Source organism: Ascaphus truei, unplaced genomic scaffold (genome assembly GCF_040206685.1).
Source record: "Ascaphus truei isolate aAscTru1 unplaced genomic scaffold, aAscTru1.hap1 HAP1_SCAFFOLD_1383, whole genome shotgun sequence".
Lineage (NCBI taxonomy): Eukaryota > Metazoa > Chordata > Amphibia > Anura > Ascaphidae > Ascaphus > Ascaphus truei.
Window position 1 is genome coordinate 673 of NW_027454263.1, and position 26,457 is coordinate 27,129.

Sequence of the window (26,457 nt, forward strand, 5' to 3'; positions counted from 1 at the left end):
TGTCTTTGCAGGTCAGTGGCTGTGCAGGTCAGTGTCAGTGTCTGTGCAGGTCAGTATCTGTGCAGATCAGTGTCTGTGCAGGTCAGTGTCTGTGCAGGTCAGTGTCTGTGCAGGTCAGTGTCTGTGCAAGTCAGGGTCAGTATCTGTGTAGATCAGTGTCAGTGTCTGTGCAGGTCAGTGTCTGTGCAGGTCAGTGTCTGTGCTGGTCAGTGTCTGCTCAGGTCAGTGTCAGTGCAGGTCAGTGTCCGTGTCTGTTCAGGGTCAGTGTCTGTGCAGGTCAGTGTCAGTTCACATCAGTGTCTGTGCAGGTCAGTGTCTGTGCAGTCAGTGTCAGTGTCTGTGCAGGTCAGTATCTGTGCAGATCAGTGTCTGTGCAGGTCAGTGTCTGTGCAGGTCAGTGTCTGTGCAGGTCAGTGTCTGTGCAGATCAGTGTCAGTGTCAGTGTCTGTGCAGGTCAGTGTCTTTGCAGGTCAGTGGCTGTGCAGGTCAGTGTCAGTGTCTGTGCAGGTCAGTATCTGTGCAGATCAGTGTCTGTGCAGGTCAGTGTCTGTGCAGGTCAGTGTCTGTGCAGGTCAGTGTCTGTGCAAGTCAGGGTCAGTATCTGTGTAGATCAGTGTCAGTGTCTGTGCAGGTCAGTGTCTGTGCTGGTCAGTGTCTGCTCAGGTCAGTGTCAGTGCAGGTCAGTGTTGTGCAGGTCAGTGCCTGTGCAGGTCAGTGTCCGTGTCTGTTCAGGGTCAGTGTCTGTGCAGGTCAGTGTCAGTTCACATCAGTGTCTGTGCAGGTCAGTGTCTGTGCAGGTCAGTGTCAGTGAAGGTCAGTGTCTGTGCTGGTCAGTGTCTGTGCAGGTCAGTGCCTGTGCAGGTCAGTGTCCGTGTCTGTTCAGGGTCAGTGTCAGTTCACATCAGTGTCTGTGCTGGTCAGTGTCTGTGCAGGTCAGTGTCTGTGTCTGTGCAGGTCACTGTCTGTGTCTGTGCAGGTCAGTGCATGTGCAGGTCAGTGTCTGTGAAGGTCACTGTCTGTGTCTATGCAGGGTCAGTGTCCGTGTCTGTGCGGGTCAGTGTCTGTGTCTGTGCAGGTCAGTGGATGTGCTGGTCAGTGCTGTGTGAGTGAGAGAAAATGGAGGAGCGGAGGAAGAGAGAGAATGGGGGGGGGGAAGAATGGGGGGAGGAAAGGGAGAGATTGGGTTGGAAGGGGTAGGAATAGGAGATAATAGAGAGAGGAAGGAGAGAAACTGGGGGGGAGGGAAGGGAGAGAGACTGGTGGGGTGAGAGAAAATGGGGGGGAGGGTGAGAGGGGAGAGAGGGGGAGAGAGAGAGAAGTGAGAGGGGGAAAGAGAGGAGTAAGAGAGTGGAGAGAGAGTAGTGAGAGATATCGGGGAGAGAGATGGTGGAGAGAGGAGTGAGAGAGGGGGAGAGAGGAGTGAGAGAGAGGGGTGAGAGAGGAGAGAGATGAGTGAGAGTAACATGGGTGAGAAAGGAGTGAGAGAGTAGTGAGAGATAGGGGAGAGCGGAGAGAAAGAAGTGAAAGAGAGGGGGAGAGAGAGGATTGATAGAGGCGAGAGAGAGGGGACAGGGATATGTGAGAGAGAGAGGGACAGGGATATGAGAGAGAGAGGAGTGAGAGGGGGGATAGGGGGAGAGAGAGAGTGAGAGAGGGAGAGAGAGAAGTGAAAGAGAGGGAGAGAGAGAGAGAGGAGTGATAGAGGGGGAGAGAGAGGAGTGAGAGAGAGGGAGTGAGAGAGAGGAGTGAGAGAGGGGGAGAGAGACTAGGGAGAGAGAGGGGAGGAGTGAGAGAGAGGAAGAGAGAGGAATGAGAGAGGGGGAGGGAGAGGAATGAGAGGGGATGAGAGAGGTGTGAGAGAGAGGAGAGAGGGGGACAGGGATGAGAGAGAGAGAGAGAGAGAGAGAGAGAGAGAGAGAGAGAGAGAGAGAGAGAGAGAGAGAGAGAGAGAGAGAGAGAGAGAGAGAGAGAGAGAGAGAGAGAGAGAGAGAGAGAGAGAGAGAGAGAGAGAGAGAGAGAGAGAGAGAGAGAGAGAGAGAGAGAGAGAGAGAGTGTACAGGATATTGGGAGAGAGGATTTGTGGCCTCACTGGGCTCCCTGGAGTATTGAGGGGCCTGTAAGAGGCCTGTGGAGGGGGCCTGCCAAGCTGCCTGCTGAAAGGTGCCCACGGAGGTGCCTGTCTGGGGAACCACCCTCCTACCAGTGTACAGCCTCCTGCCTGGACAGGCCTCTCCAGGACAGCTTCCAGCAGACCCCTCTGCGGATCAGGCCAGATTAGCTTTGCCGGTAGGGGGCCCGGGCCCTTTTACTCCGCTGGCCTGGGACAGGAAGCACAGCTGTCCCCCCTCTCAGAGACCCTGGGCGGCGTTTCAAACCTCCCGCGTCCCGCGTCCTGCGGGCCAATAGAATGTCATCACATCATCAGGCTCGGCTTCCTATTGGCCCATGTGACGCGGGAGCTTTAAAACTTTGCAGAGATATCAGTGCCCCCTGTATCTGTATCTGCGGCAGCAGGGGGGCCCCCAGAGCTGCTGTAATTATTGGGGTTCAGCCCGGAGACTCTGCTTCAAATCTGTTAAATAATAATAATAGTTACAAAGCAGCGCATGAATTGCTCCTTTAAGGGTCCTATGTAATTCTAATTGTATCTGCTAATTATTGTTCTTCTCCTTTATCTATGAGGCTAACGATAGCAGCACAATTAGGATGAACAAGAAAGCATGTTTTAAAAAGTGTAGAATGACAATTTTCCTGCATGAAGAAAAGGCTCAGTTTGAAAAATCACAAGATGTTTAATCCAACTTTTACATTGAACATTTGTAGAGAAAATGAACCATGCGGCCAGAAGCTATTTTTCAATATTAGCATCTTTACTAATTAGTGTAAATGACACTTCATATAAAGCAGGTTATGGGACACAGTATTAAACGACCACATGCCTCTTATCATATCCCAGTATATGGATATCTTCTATTATCACCCGCTGGTAACACCTGACAGAGCTCAGGGGCTGAGCCCACAACGTGACAGACATTTGCATTCTCAAATAATGCCATGTTTATTTACGACCTGACTTCCATGGTTACAGTTCAACCGCCCTGTGCCTGAGTTCTATGGGAGTGATGTCACCACTCTGTAATTAAGCAGCTGGCGGTGAACCTGCGAGGAGCTTATTCTGAGAGGTGAGGAGATTTTAGAGACTTAAACAGACCATTTGAGGATACGTCACTACTAGTCGACACAACGTCATCACGCAGGAGCGCGACCAGGCCGGATCGCGCCCGGAGCAGTATCGAGGCCAGACAACACCAGAGGCTTCACTGAGGCTTAACACGGAGCTGTGGACTTATTGTTCAAGGTGTTCCAGTTTTCCAGCTGACCGCTGTCCCCCTCACGGTGTGAGATAACATCTTTGGATCGCGGATACTGGTGTGCTTGGTTGGCGGTGATATTACTCACAAATTGCCTGATTTTTTACTACCTTTGTGAGTGAACCTGTTTCCCTTCTTCCCTTCCTAATAAATGCACTGTTTTACGCTATGGGGCATGCGTCTTCTTTTTATTCTTGTTCTTCTCTCTCTCTCTTCCTCTGTTTTCTCTCTCCCTCTTTTTCACTCTCCAGCGCCCTCTTTTCTCTCTCCCTCTCTCCCTCTGCATATATATCTGTGTGTGTGTGTGTGTATATATATATATATATATATATATATATATATATAAATAAAAAGGGTCTTTTATTAAATCGCACTTTACAACTGAGTGTGCACTTCCTCTCTTACCACCCCTCCTGCTCTCACTCCCCCATCCTGCTCACCCCCGCCATCTGCTCTAACCTCTCCCCCCATTCTGCTCTCACCCCTCCCGCCCTCCTGCTGATCTCAACCCTCCACCCCCCCACCCTCCTGCTCTCACTCTCATTTACCAGGCTTCGTAGAGGGTTGAGTGAGAGGTATATTAGAGTGAGAGGGTGAGTAAGACTCAGGAGATATGTACGACGTCTGTGTGAGATGAAGGTACTAAAGGGTGGAGTGAGAGGGATATTGGAGTGAGAGGGTAGTGAGACTCAGGAGATATGCGGAGGAAAGTATTTTCATGACTAATAGACCCACACAGATTATTCTTTCATTTCTGCTTTACTCCTGCAGGTCTTGGGAATGACGCATGAGAATAAAGGAAGATTAGACCTGGAAGTGGATGTGGAAGAGGAAGACAGAAACATGGGAGACGTCAATGTGGAGGACGTCCATAACAAGGTCATTGAGGCTACGAACGAGAGGGACTTCACTGAGGACGTGGAAGATGAGGCCTCTTTTTACTATGTGACCGATTCAAGCTGGGTGAAGAGCTCAGCTTGCACCGGGAGGATGTGGTCACAGAGGATGACGAAGACTGGATACCGGAATACGTGACAGCGATGATGATGTATGGATTAAGAAGGAGGTGGACAACGGGGACAACATTGTGGACGTGGCCACTGAAGACACTGGCAACAAGGTTGCTGAAGAGGTTGAGGCCTCTTTTTACTATGTGTCCGATTCAAGCCTGGGTGAAGAGGTCAGCTTGCACCTTCTTCTTCTTCTCTCTCTTCCTTTTTTCTCTCTCCCTCTTTTTTCACTCTCCAGCTCCCTCTTTTCTCTCTCTCCTCTCTCCCTCTGCATATATATCTGTGTGTGTTTATATATATATATAAAAAAATTAAAAGGGTCTTTTTATTAAATCGCCCTGTACAACTGAGTGTGCACTCCCTCTCTTACCACCCTCCTGCTCCCAGTCCCCCTTCCTGCTCACCCCCCGCCATCTGCTCTAACCTCTCCTCCCCTTCTGCTCTCACCCCTCCCCCTCCTGCTTCTCTCAGCCCTCCATCCCCCACCTCCTGCTCTCACTCTCATTTACCAGGCTTCGGTAGAGGTTAAGTGAGAGGGATATTGGAGTGAGAGGGTAGTGAGACTCAGGAGATATGCAGGAGGAAAGTATTTTCATGGACTAATAGACCCTTACAGATTATTCTTTCATTTCTGCTTTACTCCTGCAGGTCTTGGGAATGACGCATGAGAATAAAGGAAGATTAGACCTGGAAGTGGATGTGGAAGAGAAAGACAGAAACATGGGAGACGTCAATGTGGAGGACGTCCATAACAAGATCATTGAGGCTACGAACGAGAGGGACTTCACTGAGGACGTGGAAGATGAGGCCTCTTTTTACTATGTGACCGATTCAAGCCTGGGTGATGAGGTCAGCTTGCACCTGGAGGATGTGTTCACAGAGGATGACGAAGACTGGATACCGGAGTACGTGGATAGCGATGGCGATGTATGGATTAAGAAGGAGGTGGACAACGGGGACATTGTGGACGTGGCCACTGAAGACACTGGCAACAAGGTTGCTGAAGAGGTTGAGGCCTCTTTTTACTATGTGTCCGATTCAAGCCTGGGTGAAGAGGTCAGCTTGCACCTTCTTCTTCTTCTCTCTCTCCTCCTCTTTTTTCTCTCTCCCTCTATTTCACTCTCCAGCTCCCTCTTTTTTCTCTCTCCCTCTCTCCCTCTGCATATATATCTGTGTGTGTGTATATATATATATATATAAAAATAAAAAGGGTCTTTTTATTAAATCGCACTGTACAACTGAGTGTGCACTCCCTCTCTTACCACCCTCCTGCTCTCACTCCCCCCTCCTGCTCTCACTCCCCCTTCCTGCTCACCCCGTCATCTGCTCTAACCTCTCCCCCCATTCTGCTCTCACCCCTCCCCCCCTCCTGCTGCTCTCAGCCCTCCACCCCCCCACCCTCCTGCTCTCACTCTCGTTTACCAGGCTTCGTAGAGGATTGAGTGAGAGGGATATTGGAGTGAGAGGGTGAGTGAGACTCAGGAGATATGTAGGATGGCTGTGTGAGATGAAGGTACTAGAGGGGTGAGTGAGAGTGATATTGGAGTGAGAGGGTGAGTGAGACTCAGGAGATATGTAGGACGGCTGTGTGAGATGAAGGTACTAAAGGAGTGAGTGAGAGGGATATTGGAGTGAGAGGGTAGTGAGACTCAGGAGATATGTAGGATGGCTGTGTGCGATGAAGGTACTAGAGGGGTGAGTGAGAGGGATATTTTGGAGTGAGAGGGTAGTGAGACTCAGGAGATATGTAGGACGGCTGTGTGAGATGAAGGTACTAGAGGGTTGAGTGAGAGGGATATTGGAGTGAGAGGGTAATGAGACTCAGGAGATATGCGGGAGGAAAGTATTTTCATGGACTAATAGACCCTTACAGATTATTCTTTCATTTCTGCTTTACTCCTGCAGGTCTTGGGAATGACGCCTGAGAATAAAGGAAGATTAGACCTGGAAGTGGATGTGGAAGAGGAAGACAGAAACATGGGAGACGTCAATTTGGAGGACGTCCATAACAAGGTCATTGAGGCTACGAAGGAGAGGGACTTCACTGAGGACGTGGAAGATGAGGCCTCTTTTTACTATGTGACCGATTCAAGTCTGGGTGATGAGGTCAGCTTGCACCTGGAGGATGTGTTCACAGAGGATGACGAAGACTGGATAGCGGAGTACGTGGATAGCGATGGCGATGTATGGATTAAGAAGGAGGTGGACAACGGGGACATTGTGGACGTGGCCACTGAAGACACCGGCAACAAGGTTGCTGAAGAGGTTGAGGCCTCTTTTTACTATGTGGCAGATTCAAGCCTGGGTGAAGAGGTCAGCTTGCACCTTCTTCTTCTTCTTCTTCTTCTTCTTCTTCTTCTTCTCTCTCCTCCTCTTTTTTCCCTCTCCCTCTTTTTCCACTCTCCAGCTCCCTATTTTCTCTCTCTCCCTCTCTCCCTCTGTATATATATCTATGTGTGTGTGTGTATATATATATATAAAAAAATAAAATAAAAAGGGTCTTTTTATTAAATCGCACTGTACAACTGAGTGTGCACTCCCTCTCTTACCACCCCTCCTGCTCTCACTCCCCCTTCCTGCTCACCCCGTCATCTGCTCTAACCTCTCCCCCCATTCTGCTCTTACCCCTCTCCCCCTCCTGCTGCTCTCAGCCCTCCACCCCCCCACCCTCCTGCTCTCACTCTCGTTTACCAGGCTTCGGTAGAGGGTTGAGTGAGAGGGATATTGGAGTGAGAGGGTGAGTGAGACTCAGGAGATATGTAGGACGGCTGTGTGAGATGAAGGTACTAGAGGGGTGAGTGAGAGTGATATTGGAGTGAGAGGGTGAGTGAGACTCAGGAGATATGTAGGACGGCTGTGTGAGATGAAGGTACTAAAGGAGTGAGTGAGAGGGATATTGGAGTGAGAGGGTAGTGAGACTCAGGAGATATGTAGGACGGCTGTGTGAGATGAAGGTACTAGAGGGGTGAGTGAGAGGGATATTGGAGTGAGAGGGTAGTGAGACTCAGGAGATATGTAGGACGGCTGTGTGAGGTGAAGGTACTAGAGGGGTGAGTGAGAGTGATATTGGAGTGAGAGGGTGAGTGAGACTCAGGAGATATGTAGGACGGCTGTGTGAGATGAAGGTACTAAAGGAGTGAGTGAGAGGGATATTGGAGTGAGAGGGTAGTGAGACTCAGGAGATATGTAGGACGGCTTTGTGAGATGAAGGTACTAGAGGGTTGAGTGAGAGGGATATTGGAGAAAGAAGGTGAGTGAGACTCAGGAGATATGTAGGAGGAAAGTATTTTCATGGACTAATAGACCCACACAGATTATGCTTTCATTTCTGCTTTACTCCTGCAGGTTTTGGGAATGACGCATGAGAGTAAAGGAAGAGGAGACCTGAAAGTGGATGTGGAAGAGGAAGACAGAAACATGGGAGACGTCAATGTGGAGGACGTCCATAACAAGGTCATTGAGGCTACGAAGGAGAGGGACTTCACTGAGGACGTGGAAGATGAGGCCTCTTTTTACTATGTGACCGATTCAAGCCTGGGTGAAGAGCTCAGCTTGCACCGGGAGGATGTGGTCACAGAGGATGACGAAGACTGGATACCGGAATACGTGGACAGCGATGACGATGTATGGATTAAGAAGGAGGTGGACAACGGGGACAACATTGTGGACGTGGCCACTGAAGACACTGGCAACAAGGTTGCTGAAGAGGTTGAGGCCTCTTTTTACTATGTGGCCGATTCAAGCCTGGGTGAAGAGGTCAGCTTGCACCTTATTCTTCTCTCTCTTCTTCTTTTTTCTCTATCCCTCTTATTTCACTCTCCAGCTCCCTCTTTTTTCTCTCTCCGTCTCTCCCTCTGCATATATATCTGTGTGTGTGTGTGCGTGTATCTTATACTATATAATTGAAAGCACTGTATGCCTGCCTGTCTGGATGTCCGGTGTCCCTAGGGGAAATCTCATTGGTCCCTTGGGCCACCCGCCCCCGCACACCTCTCATTGGCCTGAGGCGGAGTGACGGGCCAAAGGACACACAGTGTCACACACACAGTGTCACAAACACACACAGTGTCACACACACACACAGTGTCACACACACACACACACCTCACCCCCCCCAAGCTCATCCCACCCCCCCAAGCTCACACCCCCCCCCCCAAGCTCACACCCCGGCGCCGCTACAGTCAGCGGGGGGGCCACAACACGCTGCCTCCCGCCTCACATCCACGTGGGAGCGGCCGGATGGTCGAGGCAGCAGCCGGATGGGTGAGGCAGCGGCCGGATGGGTGAGGCAGCATACCCACGGGCCTCGCCGCACGCTCCTCGGCACCGCCTCACCTCTCCCACCCCCCCTCACAGCAAAGCCCAGCCTACCAGGCGCCACCTGCAACGCTCCTCGGCACCGCCTCACCTCGAGGCGGAGGCCAGCGGGGGGGGGGCTCCCGCCAGCCTTGCATGAGGGACCCCACACATGCCCCATGCTGCTCAACCCCCCTCCACCTGCCCCGTGCTGCTCACCCCCCCTCCACATGCCCCGTGCTGCTCACCCCCCCTCCACATGCCCCGTGCTGCTTTACCCCCTCCACATGCCCCGTGCTGCTCTCCCCCCTCCCCCCTCCACATGCCCCGTGCTGCTCTCCCTGCAGCTTCCCCCCCCCCCTCCACATGCCCTCTGTCCGGCTCCCATCCGATCCCCGCCCCTCCGTACCAGATGACTGCAGGGTCCGTCTCCCGGCCTGCACGAGGAAGATGCTGCCGACTGTAAAGTAAGCAGCTCCCTTCCCCCCCACACACACATTCCTTCATCTCCAGCCTGATCCCTCCGTACACACACACACACACACACTATATATATCTCTATACATAAGACACACACACACATGTAGACACACACACATGTAGGCACACACACACACACACGTACACAGACACACACACGTACACAGACACACACACACACACGTAGACACACACACACACACATAGACACACACACACACACACACATAGACACACACACACACACGTAGACACACACACACACACACCTATACAGACACCTATACAGACACACGTATACACACAGACACACGTATACACACAGACACACGTATACACACACACACACACGTATACACAGACACACGTATACACACAGACACACGTATACACACAGACACACGTATACACACACACACACACACGTATACACACAGACACACGTACGTATACACACAGATACACGTATACACACAGACACACGTATACACACAGACACACGTATACACATGTATACACACACACGTATATACACACACGTATACACACACGTATACACACACGTACACACACACGTATACACACGTACACACACACATAGGCACACGTATACACACACACGTAGGCACACGTATACACACACAGACACACGTAGACACACGTATACACACACACACACATGTAGACGTAGACACACACACGTACACACACATATACACACACACGTATACACACACACGTACACACACGTACACACACGTGTACACACACGTATACATACACACGTAGACACACGTATACACACAGGCACACGTTGACACACGTATACACGCAGACACGTATACACACGTATACACGCAGACACACGTATACACGCAGACACACGTATACATGCAGGCACACGTAGACACGCAGGCACACGTAGACACGCAGGCACACGTAGACACGCACACACGTGCACACGTAGACACGCACACACGTACACACGCACACACACGTAGACACGCACACACACGTAGACACACACACACACGTAGACACGCACACACACGTACACACGCACACACACGTAGACACGCACACACACGTACACACACACGTAGACACACACACACGTAGACACACACACGTAGACACACACACGCACGTAGACACACACACGCACGTAGACACACACACGTAGGCACATACACGTAGACACGCACACACACGTAGACACGCACACACACGTACACACGCACACACACATACACATGCACACACACGTAGACACGCACACACACGTAGACACGCACACACACGTACACACGCACACACACGTAGACACGCACACACACGTACACACACACACACGTAGACACACACACACGTAGACACACACACGTAGACACACACACGCACGTAGACACACACACGCACGTAGACACACACACGTACACGTAGACACGTACACACACACACATGTACGCGTATACTCACACACATGTACACGTACACACACACATGGAGTCATACACACACACATGTAGACATACACACACACACACACGTATACACACACACACACACACACACACACACACACACACACACACACACACACACACACGTATACATACACATCATGTATACACACACACATGTATACACACACACACACACATGTATACACACACACATGTATACACACACACACATACATGTATACACACACATGTATACACACACACATGTATACACACACAAATGTATACACACACATGTGTAGATACACATGTGTATACACACACATGTGTATACACACACACATGTATACACACACACACAAACATGTATGCACACAAACATGTATACACACACATGTATACACAAACAAATGTACACACACACACACACGTAGACATACACACACACGTACACATACACACACAACATGTATACACACACACACTTATACACACACACACACATACAATGTATACACACAAACATGTATACACACATGTATACACACACACACGTGTGTATACACACACACACACACGTATACACACACACACTATCCCCAGCACCACCACATCAGCACACCGGTATCCCATGCCCCCCCCAGCACACTGGCATTTTCGGCTCCCCACCATTCCCAGCCCCCATCAACACCATCAGCACCCACACATTGGCACCTTCGCACCTCCCCCATCGGCACCCCCACATCCGCACCCCCACATCAGCAACAAACCCTCCCAAATCAGCACACCGATACAATCACCATCAGTACAGCCACAGCAGCAGTACCACCGCACACCGCCATGGGCCGCGTGGACCACTCCCCACCCAAATGCCACCCCCACACCACAAACATCCCGGGCAACGCCGGGGCTCTCAGCTAGTATATATATATAAAAAAATAAAAAGGGTCTTTTTATTAGATCGCACTGTACAACTGAGTGTGCACTCCCTCTCTTACCACACTCCTGCTCTCACTCCTCCCTCCTGCTCTCACTCCCCTTCCTGCTCACCCCCGCCACCTGCTCTAACCTCTCCCCCCTTCTGCTCTCACCCATCCCCCCTCCTGCTGCTCTCAGCCCTCCACCCCCCCTCCCTCCTGCTCTCACTCCCCTTCCTGCTCACCCCCGCCACCTGCTCTAACCTCTCCCCCCTTCTGCTCTCACCCCTCCCCCCTCCTGCTGCTCTCAGCCCTCCACCCCTCCAACCTCCTGCTCTCACTCTCATTTACCAGGCTTCGGTAGAGGGTTGAGTGAGAGGGATATTGGAGTGAGAGGGTGAGTGAGACTCAGGAGATATGTAGGACTGCTGTGTGAGATGAAGGTACTAAAGGGTGGAGTGAGAGGGATATTGGAGTGAGAGGGTAGTGAGACTCAGGAGATATGCAGGAGGAAAGTATTTTCATGGACTAATAGACCCTTACAGATTATTCTTTCATTTCTGCTTTACTCCTGCAGGTTTTGGGAATGACGCATGAGAATAAAGGAAGAGGAGACCTGGAAGTGGATGTGGAAGAGGAAGACAGAAACATGGGAGACGTCAATGTGGAGGACGTCCATAACAAGGTCATTGAGGCTACGAACGAGAGGGACTTCACTGAGGACGTGGAAGATGAGGCCTCTTTTTACTATGTGACCGATTCAAGCCTGGGTGAAGAGCTCAGCTTGCACCGGGAGGATGTGGTCACAGAGGATGACGAAGACTGGATACCGGAGTACGTGGACAGCGATGATGATGTATGGATTAAGAAGGAGGTGGACAACGGGGACAACATTGTGGACGTGGCCACTGAAGACACTGGCAACAAGGTTGCTGAAGAGGTTGAGGCCTCTTTTTACTATGTGTCCGATTCAAGCCTGGGTGAAGAGGTCAGCTTGCACCTTCTTCTTCTTCTCTCTCTCCTCCTCTTTTTTCTCTCTCCCTCTATTTTCACTCTCCAGCTCCCTCTTTTTTCTCTTTCCCTCTCTCCCTCTGCATATATATCTGTGTGTGTGTATATATATATATATAAAAATAAAAAGGGTCTTTTTATTAAATCGCACTGTACAACTGAGTGTGCACTCCCTCTCTTACCACCCTCCTGCTCTCACTCCCCTTCCTGCTCACCCCACCATCTGCTCTAACCTCTCCGCCCTTCTGCTCTCACCCCTCTCCCCTCCTGCTGCTCTCAGCCCTCCACCCCCCCACCCTCCTGCTCTTACTCCCCCTTCCTGCTCACCCCCGCCATCTGCTCTAACCTCTCCGCCCCTCCTGCTCTCACTCTCACCCTGCTCACGCCAAAGGACTGTATTATCATAACGCTCCAAGTAAATTACACACAAAATTATTCTGCAAAGAAGCTTTTATAACAATGTAAAGGGAAAAGGAAAGGGATTTTTATCTCCGCAAATGGATTTGGTTAAATGACTGAAACAGTTTCAAAATGTACCTGGTATACAGTGACCTGTAGCAAGAGACATACAGGGATACAGAGCCCAAACTCCCATGGTGTTGGTGCTGTGTGATTGGGGGCAGCTTAGATCCAGTTCTAACAAGATGTCTATGTTCTCTTTTGGAATTTTTAGGCATTGGACCAGGATCCGGAGGATGAGGCGGTACCACTGCCATGTGTTCCGGAGGATTATTTCCATGGGTATAAAACACAGCCGGCACAGGGCACAGAGGGGGATTGGGACGAAGACCAGGAGACACCTGCCCGTTGGTACTGCTGCATCTGTCCAGTAAGACCAAAAAGATCCGTGTTTACTTCCATCAGGAGATGGATCAATAAAAGGAGAGGTAATGTCGTCTCCTTTTAACCCAGCTGCAGGATCCAGTCAACACTAAGACCGTCAGAGAGACCATATTTTCTATGGAAGCCCCTGTGCTAGAGGGGTCTGTAATACATTGTAAAGCAATATAATAACATGCAGAACATGTATAACAAGCCCCTCTGGTAGCAAAGCATCTGTGTCCCCAACACAGAGGGTAAGTGACATAGGGGCGCGCGGGTCCCTTATCCCATAAGCGCAGCCGCGCGTCTGCGCACCTTCATAGAAACAAAGATGCTGAGTGAGTAACATCAACACCTTGCTCCTCACATTTATTTATCACAACGCTTCAGCAGAGAAGTCAGGAACGGGCCCCCGCATGGAACTAGCAGGCGGCCTCAGGAAACAACGCTTCAGCAAAGAAGTCAGGAACGGGCCCCCGCATGGAACTAGCAGGCGGCCTCAGGAAACAACGCTTCAGCAGAGAACTCAGGAACGGGCCCCCGCATGGAACTAGCAGGCGGCCTCAGGAACTAGGAACAAGAACTAGAGAAGTTAGTACACCAGGATACAAGCCAGAACGGCTTGTGGCAGAGACTGTAACGTCCAGGGTAGGAATTATGCTCGGCACTGTTTCAGTGCCAACGCCCAGGGTATAAAGGGCGGAGATCCAATCACAGGAGGAGGGTGTGTGAGCATTCCTCCAATGATAGAGCACAGAGCAGAAGCTGCAATGAGAGACAGCACATGTGCCATTGATTGCCAGAGGAAGCTTGCAACTGCAGATGTCTGCAAGGCTATAGTAAAAGCCAGGAGTGGATTCCTTACAGTACCCCCCCCCCCCATCACAGATTTGGGGGACATGGAGTTGTTTCTAAACCTCCTTAGGCGAGAGGTGGTGTTGAAAGCCCACGGTGTGTTGGGATTCCTTACAGTGCTCCCACCACTGGGTGAGAAGCCTGGGTGGGCAGGACCATTCATAGGTCTGGGAGACATTGAGTTGTTCCTGAAGTGTCTCAGGCGAGATTTAGGTCCAAAATCCAGGTGTACATTGGCGAGTGCCGCAAAGAACAGTGGTGGCACTGCGGTTTTTGGTACACGGGCAATGGGACCAGGGAACTCCGGAATAGGGACATCAGAAGGGCAGCAGCCAGGTGTCCGGTGCATAGTAATAGTCCAAGAATACGGAACACAGGACACTGATTGTCGGACAAAAATGATATTGGGGAATTCGGTGCAGACAATGGCTTTGGTGGAATCAGCATGTAAGAAGTTGCGAGAGTCTGTAGCTCCCAAGGAATTCAGGGCGGTGGTTAGCGAGGGTATTGGGCGGGCGGGTTCACTGCAAGATATTGGAGCAGTAGTCTTGATACGAACCAGGCTTGTAATCCCAAGCAATTCGAGAGAGCTGGTAGTAGTGTTTACGTGATTGTTGGTTGTGGTACATGCAGTTGCAGGATCCGCCTCCTTTAGCCTCTGAAATTTCGGGGGAATCAAATCCGAAGTTATGGCCTTGGCGAAGGGCATAGTTGGCATCATGGAGACAGTAGGGGATAGCACGTCCAAACCCATATCTAGAACAGGGATGGACGCCTCAGACAAAGCAAACAGGTCCAGCATGAGTATCTTCGTCCTAGAGAATGAAGACATGCAATCCAGAAAGGACACTTCAGACACCGCACAGAAACCTGCAAGTAAAGACTCTGTTTGAAAGGTGAGAAAACAGATCTTATCCGAGAAAGCAGGAATCCAGGTAAGCGGTGCAACCAGCTTAGGAATAGAAGTCTTGGGGTTAACACTGGGTACCTCCAACACAGAGAAGGAAAACAGAGAACTAGAGCTTGGCTTAGGAGTGGAGGTCCCAGGTACCCAGGTCTCGCCTGATACTGTGGGAGAAGAAATGCGAGATATTACTGTTTTAAACATAGGGTTCTCAACATCGGTAGCTCCAGGCACTTTCCTGAGAGGTAACCCAAGTTTTGTAACAGGACAGTCAATAGTAAGTACCCCAAGTATTGTGGGAGACACAGGGAAATATAATTCCATTTTAAAGACGGGGTCTTTTGAAAAAAGAGACACAGCGGGTATTACTGAAAGTTCCAAATGCGATACCCCTGAGTTCGTGGTAGTAGACATACAGTCAGAAGTGGATACCCCGAATACTGTGGGCGAATCAGCGTGAAACAGTATTATTAAAGGAGTGGGTATCCCAGACTTAAAGTCATCTTTAATCATCCCAGAGGCTGTGGCATGATCCATGAAAGAAACTGGGGTAGACTTTTCAATAGAAACAAGGGACATCTTGCTTGTCACTGAAGTGGGTGATTGAAAACCAGCAGGAACTGAACTAGCTGCTGTAATAAGATCAGAGAACATTGTGCTTGTTTCTGAATTGGGTCCCTGAGAATCCCTAGTGAGAGCATCAGACTCCATAGGAGACTCAGTGACAGGGGTCTTAGAACCAATTAAAGGAATTGCAGGTATCACAGACTTAATAGGAGAAATACCTTGCAAAACAGGAATCTTAGTAAAGGTGATAGGCATCTCACAGACTACCGCAGAGGTGGAGAGCAGGCAGTCAGGTTCTACCTCAGGAGTCAGAGAGAAGCCAAGGGTTAACACAGGGAGTGCTGGGGAGACCCTAGAAGCCATAAGGGGAGACTCAGACCCTAGTAAGGGATCAGGGGCAGATAAGTTGATCTCTGAAGTGATAGCCTGAGGGACCGTAGAAGGGACGCTAATAGCTGTCACCAGTCCCAAGGAGACAGACTTAGAGTCAAGGACAGGAAGTGAATTAGGGAAGGTTGCTTCTTCAACAGAAGTTTTAGCAGCGGCAGAGCTTAACTCAGCGGCTGCTGGATAACCTTTAACTACAGTGAGAAGGGACTGCAGGTTCACAAAATCAGGGGAAAAGGGAGTTTGAAATTTGAAAACCTGAGCCTTCAAAAAGGAGGGCCCTAACTGTAATTGTACTAAGGGAGTCACAGCAGATACGCTGATCTCAGAAGGGGTCACTTGGAAAGGGGCATAATATGTACTGTTTGCTTTTAACCCTAGGATTTGAGAAGAGGAGAACACAGACAGTACAAGGGGGGCAACCACAACTGTGCTGGTCTCTGAAGTGGGTATTTGGGAAAAAGTGTCTGGGACATCAGAAACGACTACAGATTCCACGGAAAGGGGTCTATGCTCAGAAGCAGGGATTTCAGCTCTCTGAGTGACAGACTGGGTAAGCGACATACCTAGGAGTGGGGATTCTGCTAACAGGCTTAGGGAAACAAACGGTTCCAGAATACTTTTAACTGGAGCCAGTATTATTGCCGAAAGTTCAGGGGGCATAGCCCCGAGAATTTTAGCTGAGTCAGGGGACATAAGGGGTTCAGCCTCTGAAACTAAGGAGGTGCCCTTGACTAGCGGACTACAGGGATTTACCAAGGGAGGTTCACAGGGCTGACCTGCAGGGGTTAACATAGGAAAAACCTCAAGGGTTAAGTTAGGCTGTACCTGAGAATCAGGAGAAGATACGCTAGTCTCCGAGAGTGGGGACATAGGGTTTTCAGCTTCTTGCCCTAGAGACCTCAGCTTAGTCTGCGGGATACAAGGGTTAACAATGGGGACCTCAAATAGCAGACTAGCAGGGGTTAAAACAGAAATAACCTCGGGAACAGAGCTTAGAAATTCTGGTTTAGAACGAGAGGGCAAACAGGATTCATTTTCTGGTGCTAGGGAAGACACACTGACCTGGGGGATGCAGGGATTTACAGTGGGGGACTCATAGACCTGACTAGCAGGGGTTAAGACAGGAATAACCTCGGGGACAGAACCCAGGGAGGTTAACTCAGGACTAGGGACAGTGGCAGCTTCTTCCTTAGCGGGAGTGACAGGGAGATGGTTTGGCCTTTCTTAGGAGAGGGTGGTAACCCCACAGGTTTAGTAACAGGACTGGCAGCATAGAAATTGTGATTAGAAAGTGCGTAGGCAGTGAGAAGAGGGTCCCGCTCACTTAAGATTAGGTCAAAATCTTGGTATAACACACGGGCGGCATCTAGAATCTGATCTAGAGTCTTTCGATCTGGGGTGGAAATAGCAAGGTGCATCTGGGAGGACAGGGCCTGTTGAGTCTTTCTTTCCTCTTTAAATTGCTGAGATCTAGTAAGGAGTTCTTTACGAATCAGTATTTCCAGAGGGGTTAAACCTTTATATCAGAACTCACTCTCAGGCGGAGGCAGTCTCTCAAACAGGTATGGTCTTCCAAACAGGGACTGGTCCGCAGCCTGGGACATAGGTACAGTAAAAAATTTACCAACCCCCGCCACGGCGCGGTCCAGTTTTGTGGGGCCGAGCATACTGTTACGATTGTGCTCGCCACAAACCGGGACCGGACCGTGGGGCTGAGGTGGGGTTATATAATCACCGATCTTAGTCCGCGCAGACTGATCCGGAGTGCGCAGTTCGTAGTCGTACGTAGCAGGGTAAGGATTGGAGAAGGCAGCATCGTCGTTATTCAAGTAGGAGTTCGGCAACAGGTAGTCAGGAGTTCCCCGCTTCAGCTTAGGAGCGTGAGCGCGGGAGTGGCCTCTTCGTGAGGAGCGGCCTCGGCCCATGACGCCGGTCTCAGCAGAAGGAGACAGCAGGCTGTCCGAAGTACACCGCAAGGCAGCGTCGGGAAACCAACGCTTCAGCACAGAAGTCAGGAACGGGCCCCCGCATGGGACTAGCAGGCGGCCTCAGGAACTAGGAACAAGAACTAGAGAAGTTAGTACACCAGGATACAAGCCAGAACGGCTTGTGGCAGAGACTGTAACGTCCAGGGTAGGAATTATGCTCGGCACTGTTTCAGTGCCAACGCCCAGGGTATAAAGGGCGGAGATCCAATCACAGGAGGAGGGTGTGTGAGCATTCCTCCAATGATAGGGCACAGAGCAGAAGCTGCAATGAGAGACAGCACATGTGCCATTGATTGCCAGAGGAAGCTTGCAACTGCAGATGTCTGCAAGGCTATAGTAAAAGCCAGGAGTGGATTCCTTACAGTGCCGGAACAGCGCATGCGCCATGCAATGCTGCCGGACTGAGGGGGTATGGCCTTGGGTAGCTCCGGTGGAAGTTTGGGGACCCACCTGTTCACCTGGGAAGCGCTAATGCTGTGACACGAATGGCTGGGTGGTAAGTGGAGGGCCTTGCCCTCTGTGTCTTTTAATATTGATTATTTTCCCATCCCAGTGGGGTATAGGTGGGGTTTCTCCCTCACTTGTGCTCCCGCTGGGATGTGAGGGAGAGACTCCTACTTATACCCCCAGTCGTATGGACTCGGGGGGAGACCCCACTTATACCCTTCCGGGATTTGGATCAGAGATGGAATGGGAGGAAGAGAGACCCACTTATACCCCCTTTGGGTTTGAGGTGGGCTGAGATCCCATTCATTTGGCAGGGCTCTCCGTATGTCCATATGGTGAAATTGGGGGCAGGAAATCACCCCTATATCGGGGATCATGCTGTATTGGTGGATTTTAGGGGTGAGATACTATTTTGCTGTCAAACTACAGGGAGGTGTTGGCAGTGTGTAGCATGAAGGATGAACAGGAGGAGCCTCGGGGCTCATACAGCTGGTGGCAGTTGAGCCAGTCAACTTGAGTTAATGGCCGAGTTCAGTCTCAGCCAATGGGAGGGGGAGGGGGAATTGTACATTCCGGTAAGATTAAGATGAGTTTGGGGGTCACTGAGCTGGTTGGACGTGTTGCAGCAGACAAGTTGAAAGAAAGGCTGAGTTAATCTCAGACAGTGGAAGGATAAAGTTGGACAGATATGGAAATTGGAGGGTGTATATGGGTCTCAAAGTAGGTGCCTGGGGGTGTAGCGGCCTCCATTATGGAGCAGTGGGGGGTGTAGTGGCCTCCAGCATGGAGCTGTTGGGGGGGGGCCTTGCCTTGCTGGCAAAGGTCAGTTATTGCCAGGGCCGTGCCTAGCTTGCTCTGGGTGGAGAGACTGTGGTGGCGCTGCCTGGCCTCTCAGTGGTACCAGCTGACGCGGGAAAAGTTTTTGATAGTTGTTTTAATTCGCTTATACGTGCATCACCAGATGGTTGGGGTGACATTTACCAGCCGAGCTAGAGAAGATCCAGAGAGGATAGTGAGGTATCGTTGCTCACAGGCTTCATCTAGCTAGAAGGGCGGCTAGGTTGAGCTTATGGCTCACAGGGCTAGTTGGCAGTGTTGCACCAGACAGGTGAAGGTAAAAGAGGAAGAAGAAATTGGGCAGCTATAAAAATTTGGACAGGTCATGTGGTTGTCAAGGGGGTAAGCTGTCGCTAGTACAAATGCCTGGGGTTGTAGACGAGTCCAGCAACGCTGGAGCAGGGGAAGTGGTCCCCCATTTGCAGGCCGTGGTAAGTTCTTGCCTGGGTAAGACTAAGTAGCAAGTGAAGGGGTGTCGCCTGCTCTGGGGAGAGGTGGCGGTGGCGCTGTCTGACCCTCGGTGGGCCTATCTGACATAGCTAAAGTCTCTCATGGTGCGTTCAGTATTTGTGTAGTGGTGGCATTTATTGGCGAGTGGGCAGGACTCATTGTGCTTTGGGTTCCTGGGGCCCTTTCTCACCGGAGATTAAGAGGAAGATAGGGACGAAGACCACACGTCATCTGCCTGTTGGTATTTCTGCATCTGTGCAGTAACACCCAAAAGGTCCCTGTTTAGGAGATGGACCAATAAGAGGAGAGGCAATTTCGCCTCCTTTTAAACCAGCTGCAGGATCCAGTCAACACTAGGACAGTCAGAGAGACCATATTTTCTATGGAAGCCCCTGTGCTAGAGGGGTCTGTAATACATTGTAATGCAATATAATAACATGCAGAACATGTGTAACAAGCCCCTCTGGTAGCAAAGCATCTGTGTCCCCAACACAGAGGGTAAGTACCATAGGGGCGCGCGGGTCCCTTATCCCATAAGCGCAGCCGCGCGTCTGCGCACCTTCATAGAAACAAAGATGCTGAGTGAGTAACATCAACACCTTGCTCCTCACATTTATCCTAACAGTGTAAGATTATTACGCCAGTCAGCTTCTCACATATTACACGTGTGTGAGTAAAATGTCCCCAGCAGGAACCCACCTCGTTTTGGGATTTTCTCTCTGTCCTATTAAGCGGGGTTTGTGTTACTGTGCGTAGATAGGAGGGGGCTCACTTGTAGGAAGAAACATGACCTGGAGTCCCTTAGATTAAAGGGTCCATGACCAACAGGGTTCGGCTCTGAGGTGCCACAGGAAGGTAATTTAAATCCTGTGCAGGGGTCTAAAGTCAGTCAGTGCCCTGCCACAAAGGTTCTTAGTCTGGAGCTGGCTGTAGGGTCCAGGCCTTGGCCTGCTCCGACGTTGCGGCCAACTAGGTGGCATTCACCAGCCTAGGTGGAGAATAAGATCAAATGAGGGGGATTTGGAGGCATATCTGCTGACAGGCTTCAGGGAAGCGGTGGCTACAGTAGCTAGAAAGGCAGATAGGTTGACCTTGTTGGTCACGGGGCTGGGGGGCAATGTTGCACCAAACATGTTGAGGTAAAGGCTGGGTTCCATTAGCCTGAAAAAATATCAAATTGGGACCTGAAAGGGTCATATGTGGGTTAAAGGGGGTGTGCTGGTGCAAGTAGCTACGCCTGGGGGTGTAGCGACCTTCAGAATAGAGCTGTGGGGGGTTGGGCCCTGCCTTGCTGACAAAGGTCAGTTATTGCCAGGGCAGTGCCTAGTTTGCTCTGGGTGGAGAGACTGTGGTGGCGCTGCCTGGCCTCTCAGTGGTCCCAACTGACGCGGGAAATGTTTTTGATAGTTGTTTTAATTCGCTTATACGTGCATCACCAGATGGTTGGGGTGACATTTACCAGCCGAGCTAGTGAAGATCCAGAGAGGATTGTGAGTTATCGTTGCTCGCAGGCTTCATCTAGCTAGAAGGGCGGCTAGGTTGAGCTTATGGCTCACAGGGCTGGTTGGCAGTGTTGCACCAGAAAAGTGAAGGTACTGTAAAAGAGGAGGAAGAAATTGGGCAGCTATAAAAATTTGGACAGGTCATGTGGTTGTCAAAGGGGGTAAGCTGTCGCTAGTACACATGCCTGGGGTTGTAGTGGAGTCCAGCAAGGCAGCAGCAGGGGAAGAGGTCCCGCATTTGTTGGCCGTGGTCAGTTCTTGCCTGGGTGAGGCTAAGTAGCAAGTGAAGGGGCGGCGCCTGCTCCAGGGGAGAGGTGGCGGTGGCGCTGTCTGACCCTCGGAGGGCATATCTGACATAGCTAAAGTCTCTCATGGTGCGTTCAGTAATTGTGTAGTGGTGGCATTTATTGGCGAGTGGGCAGGACTCGTTGTGCTTTGGGTTCTTGGTCCCTTTCTCGCTGAAGATTAAGAGGAAGATAGGGACGAAGACCACACGTCATCTGCCTGTTGGTATTTCTGCATCTGTGCAGTAACACCCAAAAGGTCCCTGTTTAGGAGATGGATCAAGAAGAGGAGAGGCAATTTCGCCTCCTTTTTAACCAGCTGCAGCATCCAGTCAACACTAAGACCATCAGAGAGACCATATTTTCTATGGAAGCCCCTGTGCTAGAGGGGTCTGTAATACATTGTAATGCAATATAATAACATGCAGAACATTTGTAACAAGCCCCTCTGGTAGCAAAGCATCTGTGTCCCCAACACAGAGGGTAAGTAACATAGGGGCGCGCGGGTCCCTTATCCCATAAGCGCAGCCGCGCGTCTGCGCACCTTCATAGAAACAAAGATTCTGAGTGAGTAACATCAACACCTTGCTCCTCACATTTATCCTAACAGTGTAAGATTATTACGCCAGTCAGCTCCTCGCATATTACACGTGTGTGAGTAAAATGTCTCCAGCAGGAACCCAACTCGTCTTGGGATTTTCTCTCTGTCCTATTAAGCGGGGTTTGTGTTACTGTGCATAGATAGGAGGGGGCTCACTTGTAGGAAGAAACATGACCTGGAGTCCCTTAGGTGAAAGGGTCCATGACCGACAGGGTTCGGCTCTGAGGTGCCACAGGAAGGTAATTTAAATCCTGTGCAGGGGTCTAAAGTCAGTCAGTGCCCTGCCACAAAGATTCTTAGTCTGGAGCTGGCTGTAGGGTCCAGGCCTTGGCCTGCTCCCACGTTGCGGCCAACTAGGTGGCATTCACCAGCCTAGGTGGAGAATAAGATCAAATGAGGGGGATTTTGAGGCATATCTGCTGACAGGCTTCAGGGAAGCGGTGGCTAGCTAGAAAGGCAGATAGTTTGACCTTGTTGGTCACGGGGCTGGGGGGCAATGTTGCACCAAACATGTTGAGGTAAAGGCTGGGTTCCATTAGCCTGAAAAAATATCAAATTGGGACCTGAAATGGTCATATGTGGGTTAAAGGGGGTGTGCTGGTGCAAGTAGCTACGCCTGGGGTTGTAGCGACCTTCAGAATAGAGCTGTGGGGGTTTGGGCCCTGCCTTGCTGACAAAGGTCAGTTATTGCCAGGGCAGTGCCTAGTTTGCTCTGGGTGGAGAGACTGTGGTGGCGCTGCCTGGCCTCTCAGTGGTCCCAACTGACGCGGGAAATGTTTTTGATAGTTGTTTTAATTCGCTTATACGTGCATCACCAGATGGTTGGGGTGACATTTACCAGCCGAGCTAGTGAAGATCCAGAGAGGATTGTGAGTTATCGTTGCTCGCAGGCTTCATCTAGCTAGAAGGGCGGCTAGGTTGAGCTTATGGCTCACAGGGCTGGTTGGCAGTGTTGCACCAGAAAAGTGAAGGTAAAAGAGGAGGAAGAAATTGGGCAGCTATAAAAATTTGGACAGGTCATGTGGTTGTCAAAGGGGGTAAGCTGTCGCTAGTACACATGCCTGGGGTTGTAGTGGAGTCCAGCAAGGCAGCAGCAGGGGAAGAGGTCCCGCATTTGTTGGCCGTGGTTAGTTCTTGCCTGGGTGAGGCTAAGTAGCAAGTGAAGGGGCGGCGCCTGCTCCAGGGGAGAGGTGGCGGTGGCGCTGTCTGACCCTCGGAGGGCATATCTGACATAGCTAAAGTCTCTCATGGTGCGTTCAGTAATTGTGTAGTGGTGGCATTTATTGGCGAGTGGGCAGGACTCATTGTGCTTTGGGTTCTTGGTCCCTTTCTCGCTGAAGATTAAGAGGAAGATAGGGACGAAGACCACACGTCATCTGCCTGTTGGTATTTCTGCATCTGTACAGTAACACCCAAAAGGTCCCTGTTTAGGAGATGGACCAATAAGAGGAGAGGCAATTTCGCCTCCTTTTAAACCAGCTGCAGGATCCAGTCAACACTAGGACAGTCAGAAAGACCATATTTTATATGGAAGCCCCTGTGCTAGAGGGGTCTGTAATACATTGTAATGCAATATAATAACATGCAGAACATGTGTAACAAGCCCCTCTGGTAGCAAAGCATCTGTGTCCCCAACACAGAGGGTAAGTACCATAGGGACGCGCGGGTCCCTTATCCCATAAGCGCAGCCGCGCGTCTGCGCGCCTTCATAAAAACAAAGATGCTGAGTGAGTAACATCGACACCTTGCTCCTCACATTTATCCCAACAGTGTAAGATTATTACGCCAGTCAGGTCCTCACATATTACACGTGTGTGAGTAAAAGGTCCCCAGCAGGAACCCAAATCCTCTTGGGATTTTCTCTCTGTCCTATTAAGCGGGGGTTCTGTTATTGTGCGTGGATAGGAGGGGGCTCACTTGTAGGAAGCAACATCACCTGGAGTCCCTTAGGTGACATGGTCCATGACCGACAGGATTAGGCTCTGATGTGCCCTTGGGAGGTTATTTAAATCCTGGGCAGGGGTGTAAATCAGTCAGTGCCCTGCCACGACAGTTCTCAGTCTGGAGCTGGTTGTAGGGTCCAGGCCTTGGCCTGCTCCCACGTGGCGGCCAGCTAGGCGGCATTTACCAACCTAGGTGGAGAATAAGATCAAATGAGGGGAGATTTTGAGGCATATCTATTGACAGGCTTCAGGGAAGCGGTGGCTAGCTAGAAAGGCAAATACCTTGTAGGTCACAGGGCTGGGGGGCAATGTTGCACCAAACATGTTGAGGTAAAGGCTGGCTTCAATCAGCCTGAAAAAAGATAAAATTGGGACCTGATAGGGTCATATATGGGCAAAAGGGTGTGTGCTGGTGCAAGTAGCTATGCCTGGGGGTGTAGCGGCCTCCAGCATGGGCAGTGGGAGATGGGGCCCTGCCTTGCTGGCAAAGGTCAGTTATTGCCAGGGCAGTGCCTAGTTTGCTCTGGGTGGAGAGACTGTGGTGGCGCTGCCTGGCCTCTCTGTGGCCCAGCTGACGCGGGAAATGTTTTTGATAGTTGTTTTAATTAGCTCATACGTGCATCACCAAATGGTTGGGGTGACATTTACCAGCCGAGCTAGAGAAGATCCAGAGAGGACAGTGAGGTATCGTTGCTCACAGGCTTCATCTAGCTAGAAGGGCGGCTAGGTTGAGCTTATGGCTCACAGGGCTAGTTGGCAGTGTTGCACCAGACAAGTGAAGGTAAATGAGGAGGAAGAAATTGGGAAGCTATAAAAATTTGGACAGGTCATGTGGTTGTCAAAGGGGATAAGCTATCACTAGTACACATGCCTGGGGTTGCAGTGGAGTCCAGCAAGGCAGCAGCAAGGGAAGGGGCCCCCATTTGTTGGCCGTGGTCAGTTCTTGCCTGGGGAAGACAAAGTAGCAAGTGAAGGTGCAGCGCCTTCTCTGGAGGAGAGGTGGCGGTGGCGCTGTCTGGCCCTCGGTGGCCCTATCTGATATAGTCTCTCATGGTGCGTTCAGTAATTGTGTAGTGGTGGCATTTATTGGCGAGTGAGCAGGACTCATTGTGCTTTGGGTTCCTGGTCCCTTTCTCGCTGAAGATTAAGAGGAAGATAGGGACGAAGACCACACATCATCTGCCTGTTGGTATTTCTGCATCTGTGCAGTAACACCCAAAAGGTCCCTGTTTAGGAGATGGATCAAGATGAAGAGAGGCAATTTCGCCTCCTTTTTAACCGGCTGCAGCATCCAGTCAACACTAAGACCGTCAGAGAGACCATATTTTCTATGGAAGCCCCTGTGCTAGAGGGGTCTGTAATACATTGTAATGCAATATAATAACATGCAGAACATGTGTAACAAGCCCCTCTGGTAGCAAAGCATCTGTGTCCCCAACACAGAGGGTAAGTACCATAGGGACGCGCGGGTCCCTTATCCCATAAGCGCAGCCGCGCGTCTGCGCGCCTTCATAAAAACAAAGATGCTGAGTGAGTAACATCGACACCTTGCTCCTCACATTTATCCTAACAGTGTAAGATTATTACGCCAGTCAGCTTCTCACATATTACACGTGTGTGAGTAAAATGTCCCCAGCAGGAACCCAACTCGTTTTGGGATTTTCTCTCTGTCCTATTAAGCGGGGTTTGTGTTACTGTGCGTAGATAGGAGGGGGCTCACTTGTAGGAAGAAACATGACCTGGAGTCCCTTAGGTGAAAGGGTCCATGACCGACAGGGTTCGGCTCTGAGGTGCCACAGGAAGGTAATTTAAATCCTGTGCAGGGGTCTAAAGTCAGTCAGTGCCCTGCCACAAAGGTTCTTAGTCTGGAGCTGGTTGTAGGGTCCAGGCCTTGGCCAGCTCCCACATTGCGGCCAACTAGGTGGCATTCACCAGCCTAGGTGGAGAATAAGATCAAATGAGGGGGATTTTGAGGCATATCTGCTGACAGGCTTCAGGGAAGCGGTGGCTAGCTAGAAAGGCAGATAGGTTGACCTTGTTGGTCACGGGGCTGGGGGGCAATGTTGCACCAAACATGTTGAGGTAAAGGCTGGGTTCCATTAGCCTGAAAAAATATCAAATTGGGACCTGAAAGGGTCATATGTGGGTTAAAGGGGGTGTGCTGGTGCAATTAGCTACGCCTGGGGGTGTAGCGACCTTCAGAATAGAGCTGTGGGGGGTTGGGCCCTGCCTTGCTGACAAAGGTCAGTTATTGCCAGGGCAGTGCCTAGTTTGCTCTGGGTGGAGAGACTGTGGTGGCGCTGCCTGGCCTCTCAG

At 50.7% G+C, this 26,457-nt stretch overlaps 1 protein-coding gene across 1 annotated transcript; it reads left to right on the plus strand.

Moving 5' to 3' along the window:
• The first annotated feature begins 4,296 nt into the window (after window positions 1–4,296).
• LOC142475786 (uncharacterized) lies at window positions 4,297–21,337 on the plus strand. Its single transcript, XM_075581506.1, has 8 exons — window positions 4,297–4,316; window positions 4,410–4,551; window positions 5,030–5,437; window positions 6,287–6,694; window positions 7,727–8,137; window positions 12,118–12,528; window positions 13,225–13,380; window positions 21,251–21,337. Exons 1-8 carry the CDS (start codon window positions 4,297–4,299, stop codon window positions 21,335–21,337), a joined length of 2,043 nt encoding a protein of 680 aa, XP_075437621.1.
• The last annotated feature ends 5,120 nt before the right edge of the window (window positions 21,338–26,457 follow it).